The sequence below is a fragment of the Seriola lalandi genome, unplaced genomic scaffold (assembly GCF_002814215.2).
Source record: "Seriola lalandi dorsalis isolate HSWRI2012SDOR001 ecotype SW California unplaced genomic scaffold, Sedor1 jcf7180002054023, whole genome shotgun sequence".
NCBI lineage: Eukaryota > Metazoa > Chordata > Actinopteri > Carangiformes > Carangidae > Seriola > Seriola lalandi.
In genome coordinates, this window is record NW_019524576.1 from 96,153 (window position 1) to 119,477 (window position 23,325).

Below are 23,325 nucleotides of genomic sequence, written 5' to 3' on the forward strand. Positions count from 1 at the left end.
TTTCACTGTGGTGAAAGGTGCTGCAGAGGGTGGGACCTGTAGCTTCTTGACTTGGAGAAACAGATATGTCCACGGATGAAAGTAAATCCAAAGGTGTAACAAGAAGCCGTGCTTCCCCAAAATCATCTCAAGAGAAGGCTGAGGTCGGCCGGACAAACACTCACCCCTCCATAAGGAAAGAGGAGTGATTACAAACTGGCTTCTAGTGTAAGTCCTGAAGCCACTGCGAGCTGGATTAACAATGCTAGCTGAGAGAAAAAAGTTACCATTGTGTTGGACAGTTATCTAAAAATAAAAGAATGTGATGTTTCAGAGTATTGTTATACAGGGTTATTGTGTCAGCCAGCAAGTTGCCCCACATATGTTAGCCTAATGGCTAATCTCAGTGTTTACTCTGGGTGTTTGAAATGATTCATGTAAAAACTACAATTACTGCCTCGCGGTTCTTTGCCTCCAAGCTGGTAACAGCATTGAATAATGATGATGTCACAGTGAAGTTGACCTTTGACGTTTTGGATGTAAAATGTTATGACTTCATCATTTTATCCTTATAGACATTTGTGTTAAATTGTGTCATAATGAGTGTACAAATTCTTGAGTTATGGCCAAAAACGTGTTTTGTGAGGTCACAGTGACCTTGACCTTTGACTGCTAAATTGTAATCAGTTCATCCTTGACTCCAAGTGAATGTTTCTACCAGATTTGAAGAATGTCCCTCAAGGCGTTACTGCGATATCGCGTTTATGAGAATGGGACGGACGGACTGACAAACTGAAAACATAAAGCCTCTGGCCCTGATTGTCGCTGGCGTGGCGGTATAATCATGCTTATTTGGTGAGATGTAGGTTGCTCTGATTTACACTGGTCTGTGTGGGTTCTCATTTCCCTGAATCTCTACAACAGAAGTGGCAAGAGCAAATTTAGCACAACCCACAGAGCCACAGCAGCCACATGGGAATACACCAGGCTGGAGAACAAAAAAAGTACTGAAGAGCATTACTTTAAGAAAAGTTACACTCCTTGATCTCTTGATCTCCCTAACTACTAATTAAAAATGTACCTGTTGTTCCTGAGGTTCCAGTGACACCTGGAGCACCTGTCCGTGTGCAGGCACCCTGGCCTTGCTGACCACCGCACCCCCGGCGAGGAGCTCCATCTTCTGGATGTCATCTTTGCTGAGCCAGGGAAGAGGCCAGAGATCTGGACTAATCCTGACCCTCCTGTGGTCACCGTCTGGGAAATCCTGCTCCGTGAATCTCCGACACCAGCTGCTGTCATCTTCCTTTACGGCGGCCTGGGGCCTGGACGATGCCTTCCTATGGTCCAACGACTCTGAATCCTTCTGCGATTCAGAGGGACCTTCTGAGAGATTATGGTGTTTTTTGAGATCCCCGAAGGGCTTTTTCACAGCCTGCTGCTCCTTATCAGATTTCCCAGAGTGCTTTGTTGCATGTCCGTGTTTACCCAAAGCCTGGTGAATTTCAGCTAACTTTGCTCCTGCACGGCTGCCATGTATTTGCGCGTTCCTGTTTGTGTGTCTGTCCCGGCCTCTGCCTGCCTGTCCGCCTGCAGCTCGTCTGTCAGTCGTTAACGTATCTACTGCAGCGGGGAAACGTGCTGCTCTGGATTTGCTCCTTTCAAGATGAATGTCTGTGTGAGCAGCGGGCCTCACCACAGCACTGTGGTTGCTTGGTTTAATTCTATGCTTTGGCCCTTTGTTGACTGTAAACTGTGGGAGACGGGGATGGTGATGAGGGGTTGGCTGCTGGATGGCGCCTGAAATCTCTTTGCTTTTGGAAGCGACGCCTTTGTTTTTGTGTTTTCGGCGCGAGTCTGTGTGACTTCTCTCGATGCTGTTCTTGTCATTAGACTGTTTTCCAGTCCTGCTTCTCCAGGACTTGTCGTAGATGTGAGTGAGTGGCTGCTCAGGGGCAGTGGCTGGAGAAGCCTTTACGACCCCGGGCCTGGATGTGAACCCCCCAGCGGAGCTCAGGGCACGGGACGATGACCGCCGGCCGATGTCAGCAGGCGGTGAGGGGAGGGGCAGAGTGATAGTCATCACTGAGATTGTGAGGAGGAGGAGGAAGAGGGGGTACAGGAGGAGCAGCCATTTTTGACCACAGCAGAGCTTTGACCACACTCTCCAGGCCTGCAGAGAAGAAGAAAGGCAGAGAAGTTAGAAGGAGACCAACAGAACCGTAATCACAACGACGTGGTGCCATAAATTTAAAAGATGGCGTCTGTTCAGATTCCCGTAGGGTTAACCAACGGCTGCACTCAGATCTCTTGGCTCCAGAGATGTGGAAAGTAAATGTGTTCATGATTCACACTCTGCGAGGGGAAAGGGAGAAAACAAATAGTGCCACGGCACATTATTCTGTTCTGTGATATCACAACAGCTACATGTGACCTCTCAGTGTTTATTACCCAAAATGGAAATGAGAGAGTAAGCAGGAATTTGGTGACGGAGCAGGAGCCGAGCTCAGAATGTCCCTGTTTCTGCAGCACAGATCTGAATACACAAGCAGCACAATATAAAGCCTGTGTCAGCCGCCTGTGTGTTTCCAGTGTCTTACAGCAGAATTAGATTTATCCAGCTGAGACCAATACGATTGTGGCATGCCCATAATTCAGTGCTGCCTTCTGCACGCAATGCACAGCAAGGGGGGGAAGCCATATTTCACACAATCCCCCGTCACTGACCCAATATGGCTTTCTCTACTCTATCCCATTAGAAAAGTGATGTTGCTGTAGGAATTCAAAGTCCTGTTTCAGCTGTGTAGTACTCAGCCTTCTGAGACGGAAGCTCTATGAAACCAAAATAAAGCCTGCTAAATATTTATTATGGAGTATTTGAGCCTCCATATGAACACTGCAAGTAAAATCGTCTCAGTGAGGGCAAGCATTTCCTCCACAGACAGGGTGGCCCACCAGTGGAAAGATAAACAGTAATAGGGGAAGCAGATCCCAATAATGAGGCGTCCTTTCCTTCCCAAAAAACTGGAATCAGGCCTGATCGACATGAGCGACTGAACCACAGTCTGAGCTCTGTGTGAATGCCCCACTTTTCAGCCTCAGCTGTGAGAAGCAGAAGGTGAAAGCTGCAGTTTTCATTTCTCAATAAAACGAGCGAGATAACTGCAGCCGCTCCTCTCTGCCCCTGACTGCTCCCTCTCTCCCTCTCTCTCTCTCTCTCTCCTTCATTTAGCTGAAGGCAGAATGAAGGAATGTTTCAGACCCTTGAGACGTCTTCCCCGTCTTAGTGCCGTTAACAACATTCCCAGATCCCTCCACCTGTGAAAGGATCCCATTATTCTTCCAGCGGACTGGAATGCCCTGAACGCGGCTCCCTGTGCAGGCAGCTCAAGTCCTGAGAGAGCCTGACACATTATACACACTTATACAGTTTGGCTCCACAGGTCTGAGACCACGATCCCATTCACCTGAATCAGTCCCGACTCACACATATTCTACTATTACACAAACCGTCTCCTTTATGTTGCCAGAATCTATCAGAGGTGCAATTTAATGCCACTGAATGACTGTGTCTTTAGTGTGAGTCACAGTGAATACATGTCATCAGTGCTTGGGGGGAGGTGCAGCCTCCACTGACCTCTGAGTGGCTTTTTATATTTCACACCACTGGGTTGGATTTCACAGCAGATCTGCAAGATCGCCCGCCTCTGCCTCGTCACAGTGACTGAGAGAGAAGCTGCTCACTTACATCTGTTCACCTGTAGTGTGATAACATCAGTCGATCAGCGCACAGTGTATCTGCAACTATTTTAATAGTAATTAATCATTTCAGTTTTTCAAGCAAAAACGCCAAATATTTGTTGGTGCAATTTTTGCTTAGAAATCCTACATTTTTCACAATTTTTATGCCTCATCAATTAAAGTTTTTCCTTCCTGGACAAAACCCGCCCAGAAATGAAAGCATAAAGAAATGTAGCACAACAATGAAATGACATATATCAACTGCTTCACATGAAAAGACATAAAATGAAAATAAAAGCATGTAAAAAGCATTGATGTAAAGTGAAAAACATTAACACCATTAATGTAAAATTAGATAAAAATAATGAATAAAATACTAAATCATTAAATACAAAGACATTTAAAAGAAGTGCTGAGCAGTGCATAAAAGTGGCGCAAAATTTCAGAGCTACGTAGTTAAAGGCTAAAGGGAAGAAAAAAGTTTGAATCTTTCTTGTAAAAATGCTTAGTGATCTTCCTCTCTGATATCTATAGTTAGTGTGTTCCACAGCTTTGGGCCGTAACTGACGAAGGCTGCATCCCCAATTTTCCTACGGCTGTTGTTAGGAACCTTCAATAAAGCAGCAGTAGATGATCTCAGTGTTCTCGGAGGTACACAGTTAATCAGGGAGTTGGCAATGAAGCTCGGTTCTTGCCCATTAAGGCTTTTGTATATTAGGAGGAGGCGCTTGAAATCAGTTGTCAGTGTAACAGGAAGCCAGTGCAGAGCAGTTAAAACTGGACTGATGTGCTCTCTTCTCTTGCTTCTGGTTAATAGCCTGAGCTGCAGAGTTTTGAATGAGCTGAAGACTCTCTGTAGTTTTTTTCAGGAGCCCAGTAAAAGGTACGTTGCAGTAATCAAGTCTGCTTGAAATGAAGGCATGAATCAATCTTTCAGGAGCTTTTTGATTTATAAATGGCCATACTTTAGCTGTGTGGAAAATGATGTTTTTGTCACCTTGTTGATGTGGGACTTGAAGCTTAAATCTGAATCCAAGATAACGCCAAGATTTGTGACCTCAGATTGAATCCAGGGAGTCAGTTTCCCCAGGTTATTGAACAGCATTTCTCTTTCTGTTTTGGGGCCGACAAGGAGGATTTCAGTTTTGTCCTCATTTAACTTTAAGAAATTATTGCTCATCCATTTACTTATTGCTAGAAGACAGATAGTAATGGAGTTTATAGCTGCAGCATCATTTCGTTCAGTATGTACAGTTGTGTGTCATCTGCGTAACTATGGAAACATACATTGTCTCTGATAATGTCACCAAGTGGCAGCATGTACAGTGAGAATAATAATAGGCCAAGGCAGCTCCCTTGAGGAACCCCAGACACATGATCTGCAAGACCATGACGTAAAACTGTCTCCCTGTGATGAATGTTTTTTAACCAGTTTAACACAGAGTCAGAAAGACCGACCAACTTTTCAAGATGATTGATAAAGATTAATGGTCGATCGTATCAAATGCTGCGCTTAGGTCTAAGACAGCAAGGATTGAGAATTTATTTTCATTTTTTGAAAATGTAAAAACTGCATTTATGTTGAGAATCTTTTATCCACTGGCATCAGAATGAGATGTGATCTTCACACTGATGCTGTGTTTGAATTGACAACTGTGTGTGTTTGTTAGATAGAAGACTTATGAAGGGACAAACTGAACCCTGGTTTGTTTTTCACCATGGTGCGATTCGTTTGGGCAGGTGTGAAAAAAGTAATTGCACTCGGGTGCAGACCAAAACAATCGCACCCAGACACTTTCGATGAGGTGGTCTTGGTCCGGTCCCAAACGAACTCTGGAGCAGTTCGTTGTCAGGCCTGTGAGGAGGCCAGGTCGAAGTTAGCATCCCTTGATGAAAAAAAAAGAATGATTAACCAATCAGATGGGGCTACCGTCATGCCACTCCCAAACTGTGATTAGTAAGGACTATGCCAAGGGAAGCCAGCCGCCTCCGGCCTCACACCAACCAAATCATAGCATGTTTACAACATAGACCTTGAAATTTCAGGCGATAACCACTAACCCAACAACATTGGCAAGTGCAGTTATGGAGCGTGGAGAGTTGGAGTTTTTAGTAAAAAACTATTTTACAAAATCAACTTAAAATTAAATCAGACGACAGACCAACGCCAAGACTAGAGAAAAAATTATGGTTGTGCGCAGTGGCTAGCTGCTAGAGCTAAATTTCAGAGGCGATTTTGCTGGCCATGTCTTCCTTTTGACAAGGATTCCTGCTCACTGAACAATCCTTGGGCCAGTCGAGAGGCACGGTAAATCAGACAGTCACATAGATTGTGCTGTGAAATTGAAGCTTTTTGGACGCGTCAGGGTTGACGAGGCTCTGGTTTGGCAAGAAGCATTAGCACAAAGAACCACAATGAACAGGTGAAAAAAACTGGGGTATTCTTAAGAGACTCATTGTTGCAGCTTTGCACCTTGCGTGCCAAGAACAAGCATTCAGGGGACACAATCAAGCCGCTGGCAACTCAAATAGGGGTAATTTTGTGGAGCTGGTACATGCATATACAGTTTGACACTCCACTTGCAGAGCACTTAGTATCATCAGTCTTCAGCGGTATGTCAAACACTATACAGAATGACATAGTTGAAAGCATTGCTTGTGTTTTCCAGGATGAGACTGATAAAAAAATAAACATGTCTCCTTTCATTGCACACACAGACATTTCTAACGTGTCAACTCACAGTCGTCATCAGATATGTTAATGAAAAAGCAGTGTGTGTGAACGTTTTCTCTGCTTTTTTGATGTCAGCTCAGAGAGAGTTGCAAAAGCTATAACATCAGTTGTGATGAGAGCCATCAGGAACTACAGTCCCACAAATAAACTCATTTGTCAGACTTGTGACGGAGCAAGCTGCATGAGTGGACAGCATGGTGGAATGCAGGCTTTAGTAAAGTCCCACTGTGCCAAAGCGCTATTCATCCACTGTTATGCTCATAAGTTAAATTTGGCTTTAGCACAGGGCACAAATAACGTTCAGGCAGCAAAACAGTTTTTTGCCAGTCTTCATGTTCACGTTCATGTAAGAGATCTGCATCACTGTGTGAAGTTGACAGGGCTGTGCGTGCACCAGGGGGTTCTGCTGTGAGGTGGAACTTCGAAAGCCGCCTAGTACATGCCATCCATGAAGGACGCAGGTCGCTCCCTGTCGCTAAGATAATAACAGAGCCGGGATGGGACAAAGAGACCATTGGACTGAGTGCAGCCTTAGAGCAAAAACGTGAAGATTTAGATTTTACCTTCCTGCTCGGCATCTTCCAGTCAATTTTCGACCTCATGGAACCACTCTTTCGAGTTCTGCAAAGTAAAATGGTGGACATCAAAAAATGCCAGGATCGGATCCAGAGCACTCTCAGCGCTCTCAAAGCCACAAGAACAGATGAGATGTTTGATGGGATTTATGATAAAACGCCTGGCCGCGGCGATGACGTTGGGAGGACCTGGAGAAGGGGGTCAACCAGCACAAAGATGGAGACAAGGAATCAGTTGCTTCTTTCCGACGTCTTTACTCTCAGATTGTTGAAGGCATAGTAATGCATATGACTCAAAGATTTGCAGACATGGAGCAACTGAGCTTTTTTCGGGCAATGGATCCCACATGATTTGCATTTTTCTGAGGGTCCGCTGCTTTTCCCAGCAGTGAATCGGCTCAGCTGATCAAGACGACGTATCCATTCTTTGATGCGCAGAGGTTAAGGAATGAGCCGCACAGACTGTACAACAACAAGTTGTTTCACAAGCCACCGGGAGAGCTGGTACAGCGTCTTATTGAGGATGACCTACAGGACATTTATCAGAGGAACGCATGTGGATAGGACAGGCTTGTCAACTTGGGCAAAATATCAATTGATTCTGTCTTTGTGGAAGACCTAAAGGCCAGTGGGAAATTTTACGACATGGTTCTTGACCATTTCACCACCATGAAAGACAGGAGCATGGCCTTCCTCTTCAAATAGGGTGAGTGAAATACACGCCACATTCTCTCTCTGTGGCTTTACTGTGTGGAGTTTTTGATGTGGATATATTCAGTTGATCAGTTCACTGGAGTCGCTGGTTTATTGTAATTGTTTACACACAGGAAATAAGCAACTTGGACAGCACCCAGAGAGGTTACTATTAGGTTAAGTTACTAGAATAGATGAGATTGTGATTGTTTGTAGCCTCTGCAGGTCTGATACTGGCTTGTTATTCTTTTAGCTAACATTGTATAATGAACATTTGGCCCAGTTTTAAACAATAAGGAAGTATGCAAAATGAAGTTTGTAGGTCATGTGTTCGATTCATGACGCCTGCTGTTACTTTATGATGTGAACATAAAGCTTTAAACGTCTCCTGGTTGAGTTTGTGAATGAATGCTTCTTTTATTCATTATTGAATCTGTACTGTGCATTAAGTGGCTGGTTGTGCATTAAGGTGGGGGGTTGCATAAATTGATAAGATGTTTAGGGCGGTGTGTGTGTGTGTGTGTGTGTGTGTGTGTGTGTGTGTGTGTGAGAGCGAGACATTCAAATATGGTGGTTTAGATCATCTGGATACACTTTTGTCTGATCATGTGATCACGAGTCCTGATATTTGAATCAGAGCTATTATCACAGAAACAAATACACAAGTAACTAAATATTAAAGTGTAAGTATTTTCTCAGCAGCATCCTCCTCTTTGTTAGCGCTTGATTTAGCTGAGCATTGCTAATTAGCTTCCAGGCGTATTGAGTTTAGTGTAGCTAAGTGTGAATGTGTCAACACGAGTGTGTGTCATTGATACTCTGCTGCCTTTAACGTGTCTTTACAGCAAACACACAGCCAGGCCATGAAAAAGGTCAACACAGAGAGAGAGAGAGAGAGAGAGAGAGAGAGAGAGATAGAGAGAGAGAGAGAGAGAGAGAGATCCATACAGCTGGAGACACTAAAACACACTGAACTGTTTCATGTGATGATGTTGTGATTTAGTTTTCTTGTGTTTTGACTGCATGTCGTGATCTTTAACCTGCAGAATAAATACTGTGAAACCACTTCTTTTAAACACAAGCGAGTGGATTAGTGGTACACACACACACACACACACACACACACACAGGGCTTTTTGCAGAGATAAGAATCACATTTCCTTTAACAACTTTGTGTTTCAGAGTCTGAGTTAAAGAAGCATTTTATCTTTTCTCTCAGAAAGAAAAATGACACACACATACCACTTTCCTATTCAAGTGAATGGGAAAGTCATAGTCCCTTTACTCTTCAGGTTCCTCCATCTCTCTGGATCATCTCTGAGATGTTTCTACACCTTGACTGGAGTCCACCTGTGGTAAACTCAGCTGATTGGACATGATGTGTAAAGACACACACCTGTCTATATCAGGTCTCACAGCTGACAATCATCAGAGCAGAAACCATGAGGAGGAAGGAGCTGCTGCAGAGCTCAGAGACAGGACTGTGTCCAGGCTCCAAAACATTTCTGCTGCATTGAAGGTTCCTGAGAAGAACAGTGGTCTCCATCATTCTGACATGAAGAAGTCTGGAACCACCAGGACTCTTCTAGAGCTGGACCTGGACCAACTGAGACGTCAGGGAAGAAGAGAGGAGACCAAGAACCTGATGGTCTCTCTGAGCTGCAGAGATCCTGTGTGGAGATGGAGAAAACTGCCAGAAGGATATCATCATGTCTGGTTTCCTCAAGAAGTCAATTGAATCTCTGAGAGAGAGTCCTACACTCATATTCCCCTAATAACCTCCGCTCCGCCCCCGCAGGCCAGGTGTCTGACACCCTGACAGCTCTCCACCTCTTCTTCTTTTTTCCTCTCCTTTCTTTTTAATATCCCTTCTTCTCTTCACGCTGAGGGCGGCAGGGGAGGTATGCAGCATTAGGTCGAGACACGCAGCAGGTGCTGCAGTCAGCTCGCCTCAGGAGAAGAGGAAGAGGAGGGGCGAGGACGTCTGCGGGCAGAAAACTGTCTCATTACACCATCTTATCTACAAAGACCTTTATCAATCTGTTTAAAGAGACAAGACGGACAATAGTAGAGGAAAAAACACCATGATAAAACTCATGTTAACTAAAATGAATGTGCACAGATAGAAGATAGAAACTGAAGAAGAGAAGTTGCTGATTCTGCGAATGATAATTTACTGACAGTGTATTTGAGCCAGGATAGTGTTACAGTGTGTGATGTAATCTATAATTACACAGGACACAAAATGCATGTCAGTCTGCCAGTGGACTATATTTTGCCACAGCATGCAAGTGCAAAAACAAGCTCCCACAAACAGCTCCTGAAGAGGAGTACATGACTGATACAAACTTAAACAACTTGTTGATTCCTAAGGACAGTGACATTAGCTTGAATCTGTCTCCGATTGACGATCCAGTAAAATCTGAGGAATGAAACTCTGAATATTTGTTGGGTTCTCGTCGTCACTTTCACTTTCCCATTAAAGCTCACAGACTACATTAGGTTGACCGTTATTAGACATTATCACTTTCCTTCTGTCTTTGCGGTTGACTGGTAGTGGGCGGGGCCTATCGCTCACCTCAGAGAAACAGGTGTATTTGGTGTTGGGTTGTGTCGTCTTTGCTGAACTACTGTTGCACTGAGACACAGTCAACACCTGTTTGTCTACTTGTGTCATGATTAGAACTGTTAAGCCAACTAACTACAGATGTGAGTGCTTTTTACAGTCTCACCACACACACATACCACACTGATGACAATGCAAGGTAAACCCCAACCAACCTCAGCTGACCCTCAGTTTCTTTCCTTTTGGTCACATGCTCATTTAATTGAGGGGGTGACCATGGTTTAGACAATAAAGAGCTGACTGCAGGTCGTAACAAGTAACTACTCATAACTAATAGTAGAAGGTGATGGTTGTGAGTTAAAACCAGTGTTGGGCAATAGCGTGTTACTAGTGAAACTACATTTCTCAGCAGCGTGGTGGTAACATTGCTGTTTTCTGAATCAAATAGTCTTTCAGTAATGAAGCTCTTTCATTGATCAGTAGTTGCAGCTGAGCATCTCTGAAGCTGAAGCACAGCAGATCATTCTGCTGAAGTCTGAAATAAAACTTAACTTAATCAGTACGTGACACCGCCGCCAAACATGCACATATTTGTTAAACCACCAAGCATCAACCTCCAAGGCTGAAAAATGAAGCCAATATTGAAGTGCCAAAAACTGCAGTTCCTCTAATGACCACTAGAGTCTGGCTCCAACAGTGAGTCAATCTCCATAGACTACAGCAGAAATAAACATGTTTACAGCCTGGTACAAAACCAGTTATGGTCTCTAGAGCTAATTTCCTCCATGACACCTGTTTATATAACTCACCTGATTACATTTTATTAAAGCTTAAAGTTCTGTGTAGTTGAGGCTTCTTTGAGTGACAGGTGGGTGAGCGTATGCTTGCCACAAACCGACATGCACCAAAGTCTCAGCTCCACACACACCCCGCCTTTTTGTCCAGTTTCGGATTAGCCTGGAGTTAAGGGTGGAGTCAGACACTGCCAAGATGGCGATGGTGGAGCAGCTCACTCTTCAAAACTGCTTGTCAGAAACCTGTGGGTGACGTCAGCAGACATGGTGCAGGGATGGGGCATGAACCAGCACATTTTGATGGCGATCTGGTTAAAGGGGCACATTTTTGTCAGTTTCTAGTGTAGGAGAAAAAAACTAAGACATGTAGGAGCCTGTCATGTGATGATATCTCCCACTTGGGGAGAAGAACTACAGACGTGTCAACAAACTGTTAAATCAAAATAAAATCCAGTCTTAACATTAACACAATCAGCTCATTCTCTAGGAGCTATACACAGCTTGTATCTGGGTTCACTTGGTTAATGAACGGCTTCACATACAGGATTCAACAAAGGTGTTTAATTAAGACTAATTATCTGGTGTGATGACGAGGTTAGCACTCAGGCTAACACTGTGGAAAAACATGTGAACACTCCCAAGTTGGAATAAGAGGTGTTTTTCCTGTTTTTCCCCTCTCGCTGTCCTGACATTGTGTGAAAGCAACATCAGCATGCTAACATCTGCTAATTCCCACTAAACACTAAGTGCAGCTTCATTGTCATCATTTCTTTTTATCCATATAGACATCTGAATTAAATTGTGTCATAATTAGTGTGTGAATTTGTGAGTTATGGTCAAAAAGGTGTTTTGTGAGATCACATTGACCTTGACCTTTGACTTTTGACCACCAGAATCTAATCAGTTCAACCTCGAGTCCAAGTGAACATTTGTGCCAAATGTGTAGAAATCCTCAAAGTGTTACTGAGATATCAGGTTTATAAGAATGAGACGAAAGAACAGAAAGTCTGAAAACATAATAGCTCCTGCCCGGACTGTCGCCAGTGTCACGGCAAAACAAAGGGCAGAAAATGAAAGAAACAAATATATAATGTTGTTTACTGATTAATAAATAGAATCAAAAGAAGGTATAACACTATGAATGTTTAGAAGTTGGCATCAGGGCATCTGCCAGCTGTGAGCAGATGTTACACACTGTAGTTAGAAGGAGCCGGTAGTGGAGATTGATTTAATGGAGTCATCAAAGCTGGAATTACGTTTGAAAATTAGGAGGTCAGGAGATCTCTGTCTGAACTGGCAAACACGCACGAGTACACACACAACATCTACCCACAAACAGAGCCACACACACACACACACACACACACACACACACACACACACACACACACACACACACAATCTCTGCTCAAGCAAAGAATTTATCTCCAACTGGATCAAAGAAGATCCACAGACTCAGAGAACAATCAGTTAACAAACTTTAATTCCTTCTGAGAGATACAGAATCCCCTGAGACGGAGACATCATGCGTGTAAATGGGTATCAACCATTCACTAATAGGCATGCTCCAACATGGAAGACACAGTATCTCTCACTCTCTCTCTCGTTCTCTCTCTGTGTGTGTGTGTGTGTGTGTGTGTGTGTGTGTGTGTGTGTGTGTTAGAGACAGAGAATAGTCACAACAGTATTTAAAACAGCCACACTTTGGACTGAAATCAGTTAATTTCAATTGAACAGATGATGTTAATTTATTCAGTGTTTTCAGAATCGAGTTCATCTTGGTCGTTGACCAACTTAAAACTGTGTTGACAGCACTGACCTTTAAGGAAAGGGCAGAACTGGAGAGTCCAAAGTAAAGGAAACAACATTACATCAAATTTAATAAAACCCCACTTTGCTGTTTGGGATTCAACACCAGTAAAAAATTTTCTTGGCATCCATTTTGACTTGAACAAAACTAGCTCAGCTGACAATGTCACTGCAGCTTCACCTGAACCAATGCACAGTGTAGCTCTGAGCCAGGCTTGGGCCACATAATGTCTCGATACAGATATAGACAATATTGTTGCAATATTTATATGTAATCATATCGTTGTATTTTATAACAACAAAAAGCCGTTGGACTCTAACGACTCGAACGTCAGACAGATGTTACATTTTGGTTGGTAAATGAAAATCAAGTCGATGTCAAAATCCAACGTGGGCTACTTGACATTGGCTTTTGCTCTTGACAAGAATGTTGGTGTTTCAAGATGGCGTTGGCACAAGACTTTTGGAAGGCACTGAGTTTTAGTTACTTACCAAGTCAACTTCAAACTGACAAAATATCAGCTGTCAGCTGTCGACAGTTATTCTACATCAAATTAACTTTGACATTAGAAGATCTGAAATTGAAATTTAGTCATGCCACATCACAACCTACATTCAACCAAATATCAACATCTAATGATGTTTGTGGTCAGCTGTGCGTCTGCAGGGATAATTATATTGTTATAAATAATGGTGTCATAAGAGCCAGCTGTTTGTTTTATGATATATAAATACATTATTGTATTTTATGTTTCACATATAAGTGACACTAAACAGCTGTTCAAAGTTTTATTTCAGACTCTGCTCTACGGAGGAGCAGGGATGTCACAGGAAAAGTAATAAAGCATTTCCTTAATTTCATATTTAATAGGCATTAAAAATAGGAATTGTAAAAAGAATTTATAAATGAATAAATCAATAAGCTGATAGGGAAAGGAAAGGAGGCCTGAAAAAGGAACTGGAAATTGAAGAGGGAATCCAGGTATTCCCATTTATAAAATGGCTTTTCCAATAGTTTTTCAAATTCTATTATTTATTCATGAATGTATTCATAAATGGTGTATTTAATGAGTGTCTTATGCAGTTTTAATAAAGCCATTTTAAAATCTGAAGTATTTCTTGATGGATTCATTAATTCATTTTATAAATTCTTTTTACAATGACAGTTTATAATTTCTATTAAAATATGAAATTAAGGACATGCTTCATTACTTTTCCTGTGACATCCCTGCTCCTCCATACTGTAGCAGGACAGACTGTGCAAAACTGAACAAAAAAAAAATTGATATTGATAATATGAAATAAATTGCATATGGCAGGAAATCTTGCGATATTTGACATTATTGAATATCGCCCCAGGCCTCCTTTGAGTAAGTACTGACAAATAAACCATCAGATGATGACACTGGTTGAAGAGATAATTCCAAGTGTTACCCCAGTTTCATCCTGAGGGGAACATCAATGTCCGAACCAAATTTCAGTCCAGGGGTTGAGATGTATCACTCAGATCAAAAATATCAACCTGTTGTTGGACTGAGACAGAAAGTCAAAAGATCACCAAAGCCATTAGGATGGACACTGTCTTGAGAACTTGTAAATCTGTACAAACTTTATGTCCACCAATATAAGATTTGTTGAGACATTTTCCTCTCAGTTGTGTCCTTTCATACACTTTTTAACACCTAAATACAAAATGATCTCCTCATGGATGAATCTGGAAACACTGGTCTTGAGTTTTAGTTGAGCCAAACGACAAGAAAACAAATATGATTTCTGAAGAAAAGAGAAAGAGAGTGAAGAAAAAGGAGAAATGGGGAAGAGATGAGAAGAAATAAGGCAAAAGTAAATCTAAACATCTCAGCATATTGAGTGGGAGAAATGGAGCGTGTGTGTGTGTGTGTGTGTGTGTGTGTGTGTGCGCGCACGCGTGTGTGTCCCTCAGCTGTCAACAGCAGCCTTGTCAGCTGGGAGAGGACGTTAATGAAACCAGTCAGATCTTCTTTCTCTCTCTCTTTCAGACGAACAAAGACGAGCACGGGTGGACAGATGTAAGAAGGATAAAAGAAATGCAACAGCAACGCAACAAAAGCAAAGTGATGTATCAGGACGGAGAACGCAATCAGCCACGACTCACTTCATTTTCCGATCTGCTTGAGTCTGAGGATGATGAAAACACTCGAAACATGAGACGTAAATGAGTCGAGCTATCCAAGATCAGAGCCTGATACCATTCGATGTTTCTACAAAGACAATAATGAGAACACAGGAACACCAAAAATGACATTTGATTATTCCTCCTAAGAAAACACACAGATTCGCTGGCATACAACTTTATCTCGAGTTTCCAATTTTGCCTTCTGACCAAAATCCAAAGTATCTTGCAAAAACTCTGCAGCCAAGTCGGGTTGTGAACTTTTTCCACATTCAAGTTGTAGCTCCTGCCGTATCAGGCCCCAGGGAGCCCGTTCATTAAGCAGCGAAAGGAAGAGGAGGTGAGGAAGAAAGATCTCCTCTTACTTTCTTTGGAAAATGTCTATTTAAAGTTTGAGTTTTAAACAGGAAGGAAGAAGGCATCATTAGTGCTGTGGCTGTAAGATTTCAGGCTGCTGAGGGTAAAGGTTTATGTTCATGGGGAAGAATCACCCACACACCGCAAACAACAGATAATTAATAATCCATTTTTAAATCAACTGATGAATCATTCAGTTATAATGTGGAGAAATAACAAAAAATTGTCCATCACAGTTTTTAAAGGAGCTATATGTTAGTTTTGCTATTGCTACGTAGCTACGTAGCATTTAAAGCTGTGAATGAAGATGTTTGAGAACCACCGACTCCATTTTGCCCTCACGCACCCCATCACTCCACGCAGTCTTCTCATCTCACTAAGTGTTGAACTAGTCCTTTAACTGTTCCAGTATTAGCAGTACTGTATTTCTAAGACAAATCTAAATAGATTTACTAATTGTGAAGTTCATCTGTATAAAAGTGTTTATTTATATTTAAATTTTTCAGTATTATTCTACAGTTGCTGTGATTTTGGATTAAGCGCTGTAGATTACTAATGGATTCATATAATTGAACAGTGACATTGAACATTCAGTCAGTCCTTGCACATTCGTTGAATGTATTCATGAATGCGAGATGATAAACACATTTTTCACCGATATACCATCACCTCACCTTGTGCTGGCTCATTCATCGTGACCATTTGTTGCACCTTTCCACCCAGCTTTGCACCAAGCCTATGACATCCCCCCTATGCCCACAACTACTCTTTTGCAGACATTCAACACAGAAAGACATGGTACTAACATATGAAAGGCTGTGCGGAGAAAGGAATGAAAGGAGCAATAATGTTGCTGTATGTTCTGTAGCAGCCCAAGGGCAAACATGCCTGAGGCAAATTAATACATCAGTCAATTGTAGAATAGCTGCAGTAATATGAACAGATGTGATACCAGCACACACACACACACACACACACACACGCATACACACAAACACAGAGGAATGAATGTTCATATAGCTGGAAATGACGCATGTAGACAGTTATACACGTGGACAAGCAAATGCATTGGTGAGCATCAGTGCAGTGCTGTAAGGGAAAGCACGGCAAGCAGTGTTTGACCAGTTAAAATAAAAAATCGAGATAAATCAGAATGATACCGAAGTGGAAATAATATCTCGTTCTGTCCCATAAAGAATCTGATGTTGCCTGTTTGCATTTGTAATTTACTGCACTCCTGTGGCTGCAGCAGGTTTAATGTCTCTGGAAACTAGCTTGAGTGCCAGCATTTCTTTCCTTATCGTGGGTGTGACCATGTCTCATTTACAAAGACTTGTCAAGCGGAGAGGGGAGCAGCATTTTCAGGACATTATGGATAATCGAACCATCAACCTCTGGAGCTGAAAAATGAAACTAACGCTGAAGTATCAAAAGCTGCAGTTCCTCTAATGACCGCTAGAGTCAAGCTCCAACAGTGAGTCAGTCCCCATAGACTCCCATGTTAAAATGTCCAACTTTACAGCAGAAATAAACATGTTTACAGCCTGGTACAAAAACAGTTATGGTGTCTAAAGCTAATTTCCTCCTTCATGACAACTGTTTATATCACTCGCCTGTTTACATTTTATTAAGGCTTAAAGTTATGTGTAATTGAGGGCGTGGCTTCTTTGAGTGACAGGTGGTTGAGTGTATGCTTGTCACAAACCGTCATGCACCGAAGTCTCAGCTGCACACGCCCAACCTCTTTGTCAATTTTTGGATTAGCTGGGAGTCAGGGGGAATTACAGTGTAATCTTGGGGGAGGAGGTTGTTGGTTTTCTGGCTCTTCTTACCTATCAAGTCACCACACACCACTGGCAAGCATACCATATGAACTCCACCCTATACATGTCCATGTATAGTGTAGACTGATTTATGTATTTCAGTACTGCCCTGTGAATACGTGCGTACCTAATGATTTCCACAGCCATCCTTTATACAGAAGAAACCTGACACTGCTCTTGCTGTAAGTGAGGTATGTGAGTGGTCCTCTGTCCTGATCTCCTGACAGAAACTTTTTCCTCTGAGAGGATCCACTGGATCAAATGACAACATAGACATTTGAGACAGAATAAATCAGTTAGGGATAAACATTGCCTTAGTGGGGAAACTTAAATGTTGCTAATGAACAGAGAAGACAAGGGTTACATGTTCAAAAGGAACATTTTCTAAAGGTTTTACTACTTATGGCAACATTTTCTCTATGTTGAAAATCTTACATTCTTTAAATGCACTGAACTTCCCTCACAAACTTTACTCTGATGCTGAACTTTATTCCCAGCATCAGAATCCAAACAGCCAATCACTGTCAATCACTAGTGTTACACCACTTCACCTCAGCTAGCTCAGCTTTGGTGCCCACCAGTTTCCCACTGTGCTCCAAGACCTCATCTAACCTCACACCATTATCTAAGTCATACACAATCCATCACAACTATACTTACTTTACTTTAAAGGTCCATACAGTCTAAAGGTCTCTGTCCATGTGTTGTTTGATTATAGATCAGGTCTAGGTTCTATATTAATACTGTGAAAGTACTCTAGAGAACTGTGAGGACAGCACAACAAATCATTGGTTCTCCCCAATAACCCTCCCGGACTTGGTCTCTTCACAAACCAGAAAACAGGCAGTGAAAATCATTACTGATTCCTCACACCCTGGACTCATTCTTTTTCAACCCCTCCCCTCAGGCAGGTGCTACAGAACCCTGCATACCAAAACCACCAGACAGAGGAGCAGCTTCTTCCCTCAAGCCATCACCCTCATAAATAGCCGACCAGTATCATCTGGCTAGCTGCTCCTGTTTCTTCAGACAGGTATTGCACCTGCTGTGCCACCACAGCGGAGGTCCAACCAACAAACTGACCGACAGACAGACATTGCCATCCCTACACCCACATCTTTAGCATGGCTGAAAAAAAGACCAATCTGGCTAAATTCAAAGCAGCAGAGTACAAGCTTTTCTCACTTTTATTCCGTAGTATGGGTCAAGCACGGAAAATGCAGGATCCTACAACTCCCATAATACAACTTGATAGTGTCTCTTATTAGGCCTGGCACACAACCATGTCTTCCTAAATCAACGGCACCAGTTTGTAAAATAAACTATATAAAGAATTCGTAGTGTGCACACTAAATGACCCTAATGACATTATCAGGGATCATTTTCTCATAAAAGACAATAAAGAGCTGAGTGATAATGAGCGTCATCAGGACAATCAGCCAATAGCCTTTAAAACAATACTACTGAAAACATGCTGAGTTGCACTCCACTAACTCGTGGTTAGCTTTAATGAGAAACCTAAAACATCTGCTGGGACCGTGAGACCAGTAGAGACATGCATCTTTGTTCTCTCCTCCAACCTTTATTCATTGGGTTCAATACAGAGAGTTGGATTTGTACAAAATGTATCTAGAGTGAGACACAACATATACAGTATGTATATATATATATATATATATATATATATATACACACTCCAAAGATTATGGGGAAGGAATGTCTTTATATCCTGTCAGTGGTGCCAGCTGTCATCCACTGTCTTGTGACTGTATGTGTGTGTTCTCTCTCTCTCTGCAAAGTGACCTGTGTGCCACCACATGTCAATTGAGTCGCTGAAGTGTGACAGCAGCCAATCGGACCGTCTTCTGCTGACAGGCTTTGGACTGGCTAACTGGTGTGCAGGGACATGTGGTCGTCCTGGGCTGTGTGTACCCCCTGCATGCTTATGCATAGTCCGTAATTTGTATAGTTGTCAGCATACATAAACATGTATGTTTGTGTGTGTGAGTGACAGCAACATTGAGAGCATGAGCACATGAACATCCAATTTGAGCCACACATCTTCATATAACTCACAGTTAGCAGCACACCTCAGCTTTCTGTCTGCTCCACAGCTGAAATCATCAAAACACAGATTCATATAAATCACTCAGAAGTTACTTAATAATAAGGTTTCTGTTTGTAAAAACCATTTTCCAGTCTGGACTGGAAAATTAGTTTCTCGGAACAAAATGTCATGCCCTGTTCTCTGGCATGTGTTTAATGCCAACGCTTCAAACAGTCCAAGTCCTCCTCTCTAATGGCCACCAGACACTGATGAAGACAACTGAGTACTTAACGTGCCTTTAAAAATGTACAACTGCAGTTATGTAAAGTCTGTACATAGACAAATGTGACACTGTGTTTATCATAAAAGAGGTTATAATACGTCCTTTGAGCAGCTACATCTTCAGGACAGGTTGGAGGCTACAGTGAGTCGCCATCAGAAAGTGACAAGACGGGCTGGAATGTGCTGGGGCTAGCTGGTTAGCATGCTAACTTCAGTGGAAGAAGAGAAGTGATAGAGATAAGAGTTAACATTGGTGTTTGTTTCCACCTCTGGATACAGCTGTTGGTGAGTAAAGGAATGAAGTTTCTTCTAGACTGGTAAGTAAATGGTAGCTAATGCTAACATTAACTATGTAGCAATAGCAAAACTTACATATAGCTCCTTTAAGGTTACTCAGTGCAAAGAACAAATATGTAATAAGACAAGGGGATCACCAGTAATGTACTCTCCACTATTCAAGTGGTCCACACACTGCAAACGCAATCTCAGGACACTGTTGGGCTGCCTTTGCTGATGTGTCTGACCAGGGTGGTTGTTCCCACACACACACACACACACACACACACACACACACACCCACCGTTTGATTCTCATCTACCATCTCTGCTGGTGACGTCTAGAGTCGGACAATCGGACACTCCTATTGGACAAACTTCTGGTCTAAAGTTTATTGTAGTGACAGAAAAAAAAAGAAACATATGGCCATTAAGAAATATTTATATTTCAGTGCAGCTGAGGCTACCAGCTGCCCCCAGGACCTGCCATGATGCAGATCATGTTGACAGATATCAGGAATACACAGGCAGGATGAAAAAAGTCAATTCCTGGCAAAAAAGAAAAAAAACGTCCATGAATGCTGCATAAAAGAACAGACATAACTCATGAACAGAAGAAACTAAGAGCTTCAAGTCACTTCACCACACTCCAAAGAAACTTTCTGCATTGAGTCTTTGTTTTGACATTATGGGTTGCAGAGGTGTTTTGAAGAAAATAAGGAAAAATTCAAGCTTTGTTTTTGTGTTCTGGGCTAATAAAAAATAATAAGGACAAAAGTGTCTTAATGTGGATCTCCAAGGGTAGAGCACATCCTGCTCATTTATTTCTCTGGGGAAACATTTCTTAGTTATTTCAAAATAAATCTTCCTGCAAAAAATAAAAGCCATCTGAATCATTTTTCCATTGCCCCTCGACTGTTTCCCATTTTCCAAACGCTACATCATAATAAAATATGTACTGCAGGCAACCGCGAAATGTTTCTCTCTGCTCAGTGCCAAACCAATCTCACCTTGACATGAGAGAGCTTTGTTAAAAAGTTTTGTTGTGGGTGAACAGACTAGGTGTTTTCTTTTCCTTTGGCTGAGCAGTAAAGGACGCAGAGCTCCATGTGCAGCATGAACAAACACCAGATCACCGCTCTGAAAGTAATTACTCCATGGCACAAGAATCCCTCCTCCATATGTCTGAACTGAGAGTACACACATGGTCAAATCAGTTCCCTAATGCACATTCCTTTCTCCTAAGAGGAAGGTGCTGCATGAGGGGGAACATGTGTGGAGAGAAGCTGCAGCCAAGAGATAACCGAGGCTGACATTTCAGAATCATTTGCTGACGCACAAGAAAACCGACTAAATTTGGGCTGCGGCCAAATTACAAGTCAAACTGCAGCTTAAAACTGTAATTCAGTGCAATCAGCAGATAGTTGTCTTGTGTTTTTTGCTGCATATTTTCTATCACAGCTGCCTGAACCAGCCTCTCCACTTTTCACTCCCTCTCCTGAGACCGAACCAGTATTAAATATAGGGGGTCAATGGTCACCACTCCTGCTTTATTGGGTTTTCATATGTGAAGGACGATTACCTGCCCAACTTATTACTGATGTGAAGCTTAATCAGAGCCAAACATAATGTTATTGAAGAAAAACTAATCACATCTACCTGTTCATGCAGCTCTTGAAAGAAGATATGGGTCAAATAGCATTTAACAAAACCGAGACCCATTTAGACCGAATTCAAACATTCAAAATTCACTGAGCTCCCCTGTAGTCTAACTCATTGCTCTGGATTTTCTGACAGACAAGGACGTTCAGCAGGACAAAGTCAAAAGACAAAGTCAGGAGGCAGAGGAGGAGTGGAGGGAGAGATGTGAGGCAGGGATACTGTGTGAAGTCAGATCTGAACACAAAGACATGAAACACACACTGACATCATTCATCGTCCTATCCATCGCACAAAAACGTTAGAAATCATAGAAAAAAAGACACTTCAGATCCTGCCTGGGAATCATCAGGTTGTTAGGTTTTCTTCAGTGTCAGAGTAAAGCAGTGACAGTTGCACACAAGAGCTGCTAACAGGTAGCTTGGTGTTCTTTTAATGGTGCCAATTTGCCAAAAATAAAAAATAAAGGCTAAAAAGTGGCTGTACCTACAGCTCATGTGATGAGCTTTAACAGGGTCTTGTTCTCTGGATGACTTTAATTTGATCATCATCATATTGGTTCACAAACACACACATTTGTTGGTGTTTTCACACAAAGGTTGCAGAGCGACAGCTCTCTCTCCCTTTCATAGTCTCAACTCAAAAAAACTAGTTGTGCTGGATGAACACAAAGTCAGTAGCAAATGAAACGCATAATTATCAATTCATTTTAAGTCAACCGTTAATAATTACACTTATTTATTTCACAAGTGAATTTAAAACATCTGAGTATCTCTAAAGTTATTACATTTCATCCTGTGGGGGGGACATTAATGTTTGTGTTTCCATCCATCAGATGCTGAGATATATCATTATATATATCATTAAAAATACATGATCGGTCACTGATCACCTTAAAACTGATCACCTGTGTAGTGTAGCCCCGCCTCCCACCTTGTTCACTGCTCCAGCGTGCAACAGGCCACCAAAACAAAACCGTGTGGAACTTTATCAAAGTGTGTGAGACTGATATAACACACGCCATTTGCAATGCATGTCAAAAATGATCGGTATCGGCCGTTGATCGGCGGATTTCACTCATAGATGATCATTATTGGCGGCAAAAAAACATGATCGTGGCATCCCTAAATAAGACATCCAATAGCTATTGAAATATTTCAGTCCAGAGTAGGGGCGGGTGATCTTGCTAGAAGATCATATGATTTTGGGTAGAATCCGCTACTTCTCTCACAATCCTGTCTTCTGTTTACAAACTGTCTCACAACCAATCACAGTATCACAATCACAGTTGCTTAGTTTGGAGTATTCATTTTGACTCCACAACTTGGACTGCAGCTGGTGACGGTGGTTCTGGTTCCGCTCAGCTGGAGAATGGGTTTATGTGGCTTTACACCAAACTCTCTGAGGCTGCAGAGCAGAACAAGGACTGCTATCTCCAGCTACCGCAAGCTAGCTGTTTAACATTTAACATGGTCTGGTTAGCAGAGGTTGCACTTTACAAATTAAATATCTAAATATAGAAACTTTTATTTACATGATCTGTACAATACATCTGAAGAGTAGATCACATGCCAAAGAAAGATCATCCGCGATATAAGATCATCAGATCGTCCACAGCTTGTCCAGAGCAAAGTGACGGACCAATGCCATTATAAACTCTTTCAAATGTTATTCCTTCCTACACACCACACAATAATTAAGCATGATTTTTTTTTTCGAGATAATGTCTCTGTGTTATGAAGCTGTCAGAGGAGGCGCTCTATCATACAGCAGGAAAAATGACCATAAATCCATCCACAATCTAAAGGACAAGTTGCTGCAAGAATAAATATAGAGGGTTTT

The 23,325-nt window shown here is 42.1% G+C and overlaps 1 protein-coding gene across 3 annotated transcripts in view; it reads right to left on the reverse strand.

Moving 5' to 3' along the window:
• The window catches only part of gask1a (golgi associated kinase 1A), a 41,620-nt gene extending 22,286 nt beyond the window's left edge, over window positions 1-19,334 (reverse strand). For all 3 annotated transcript variants that reach the window (XR_015437041.1, XM_087173058.1, XM_023402812.2), the window contains exons 1-2: window positions 19,297-19,334; window positions 1,061-2,149 (exon numbers count right to left, since the gene is read on the reverse strand). Coding sequence is in view for 2 of the 3 variants with exons in the window: in XM_087173058.1 (XP_087029184.1) it covers window positions 1,061-2,059 (999 nt within the window). In the remaining variant the exon portion in view is untranslated. The remainder of the gene's footprint in view (window positions 1-1,060; window positions 2,150-19,296) is intronic.
• Between the last annotated feature and the right edge of the window lie 3,991 nt (window positions 19,335-23,325).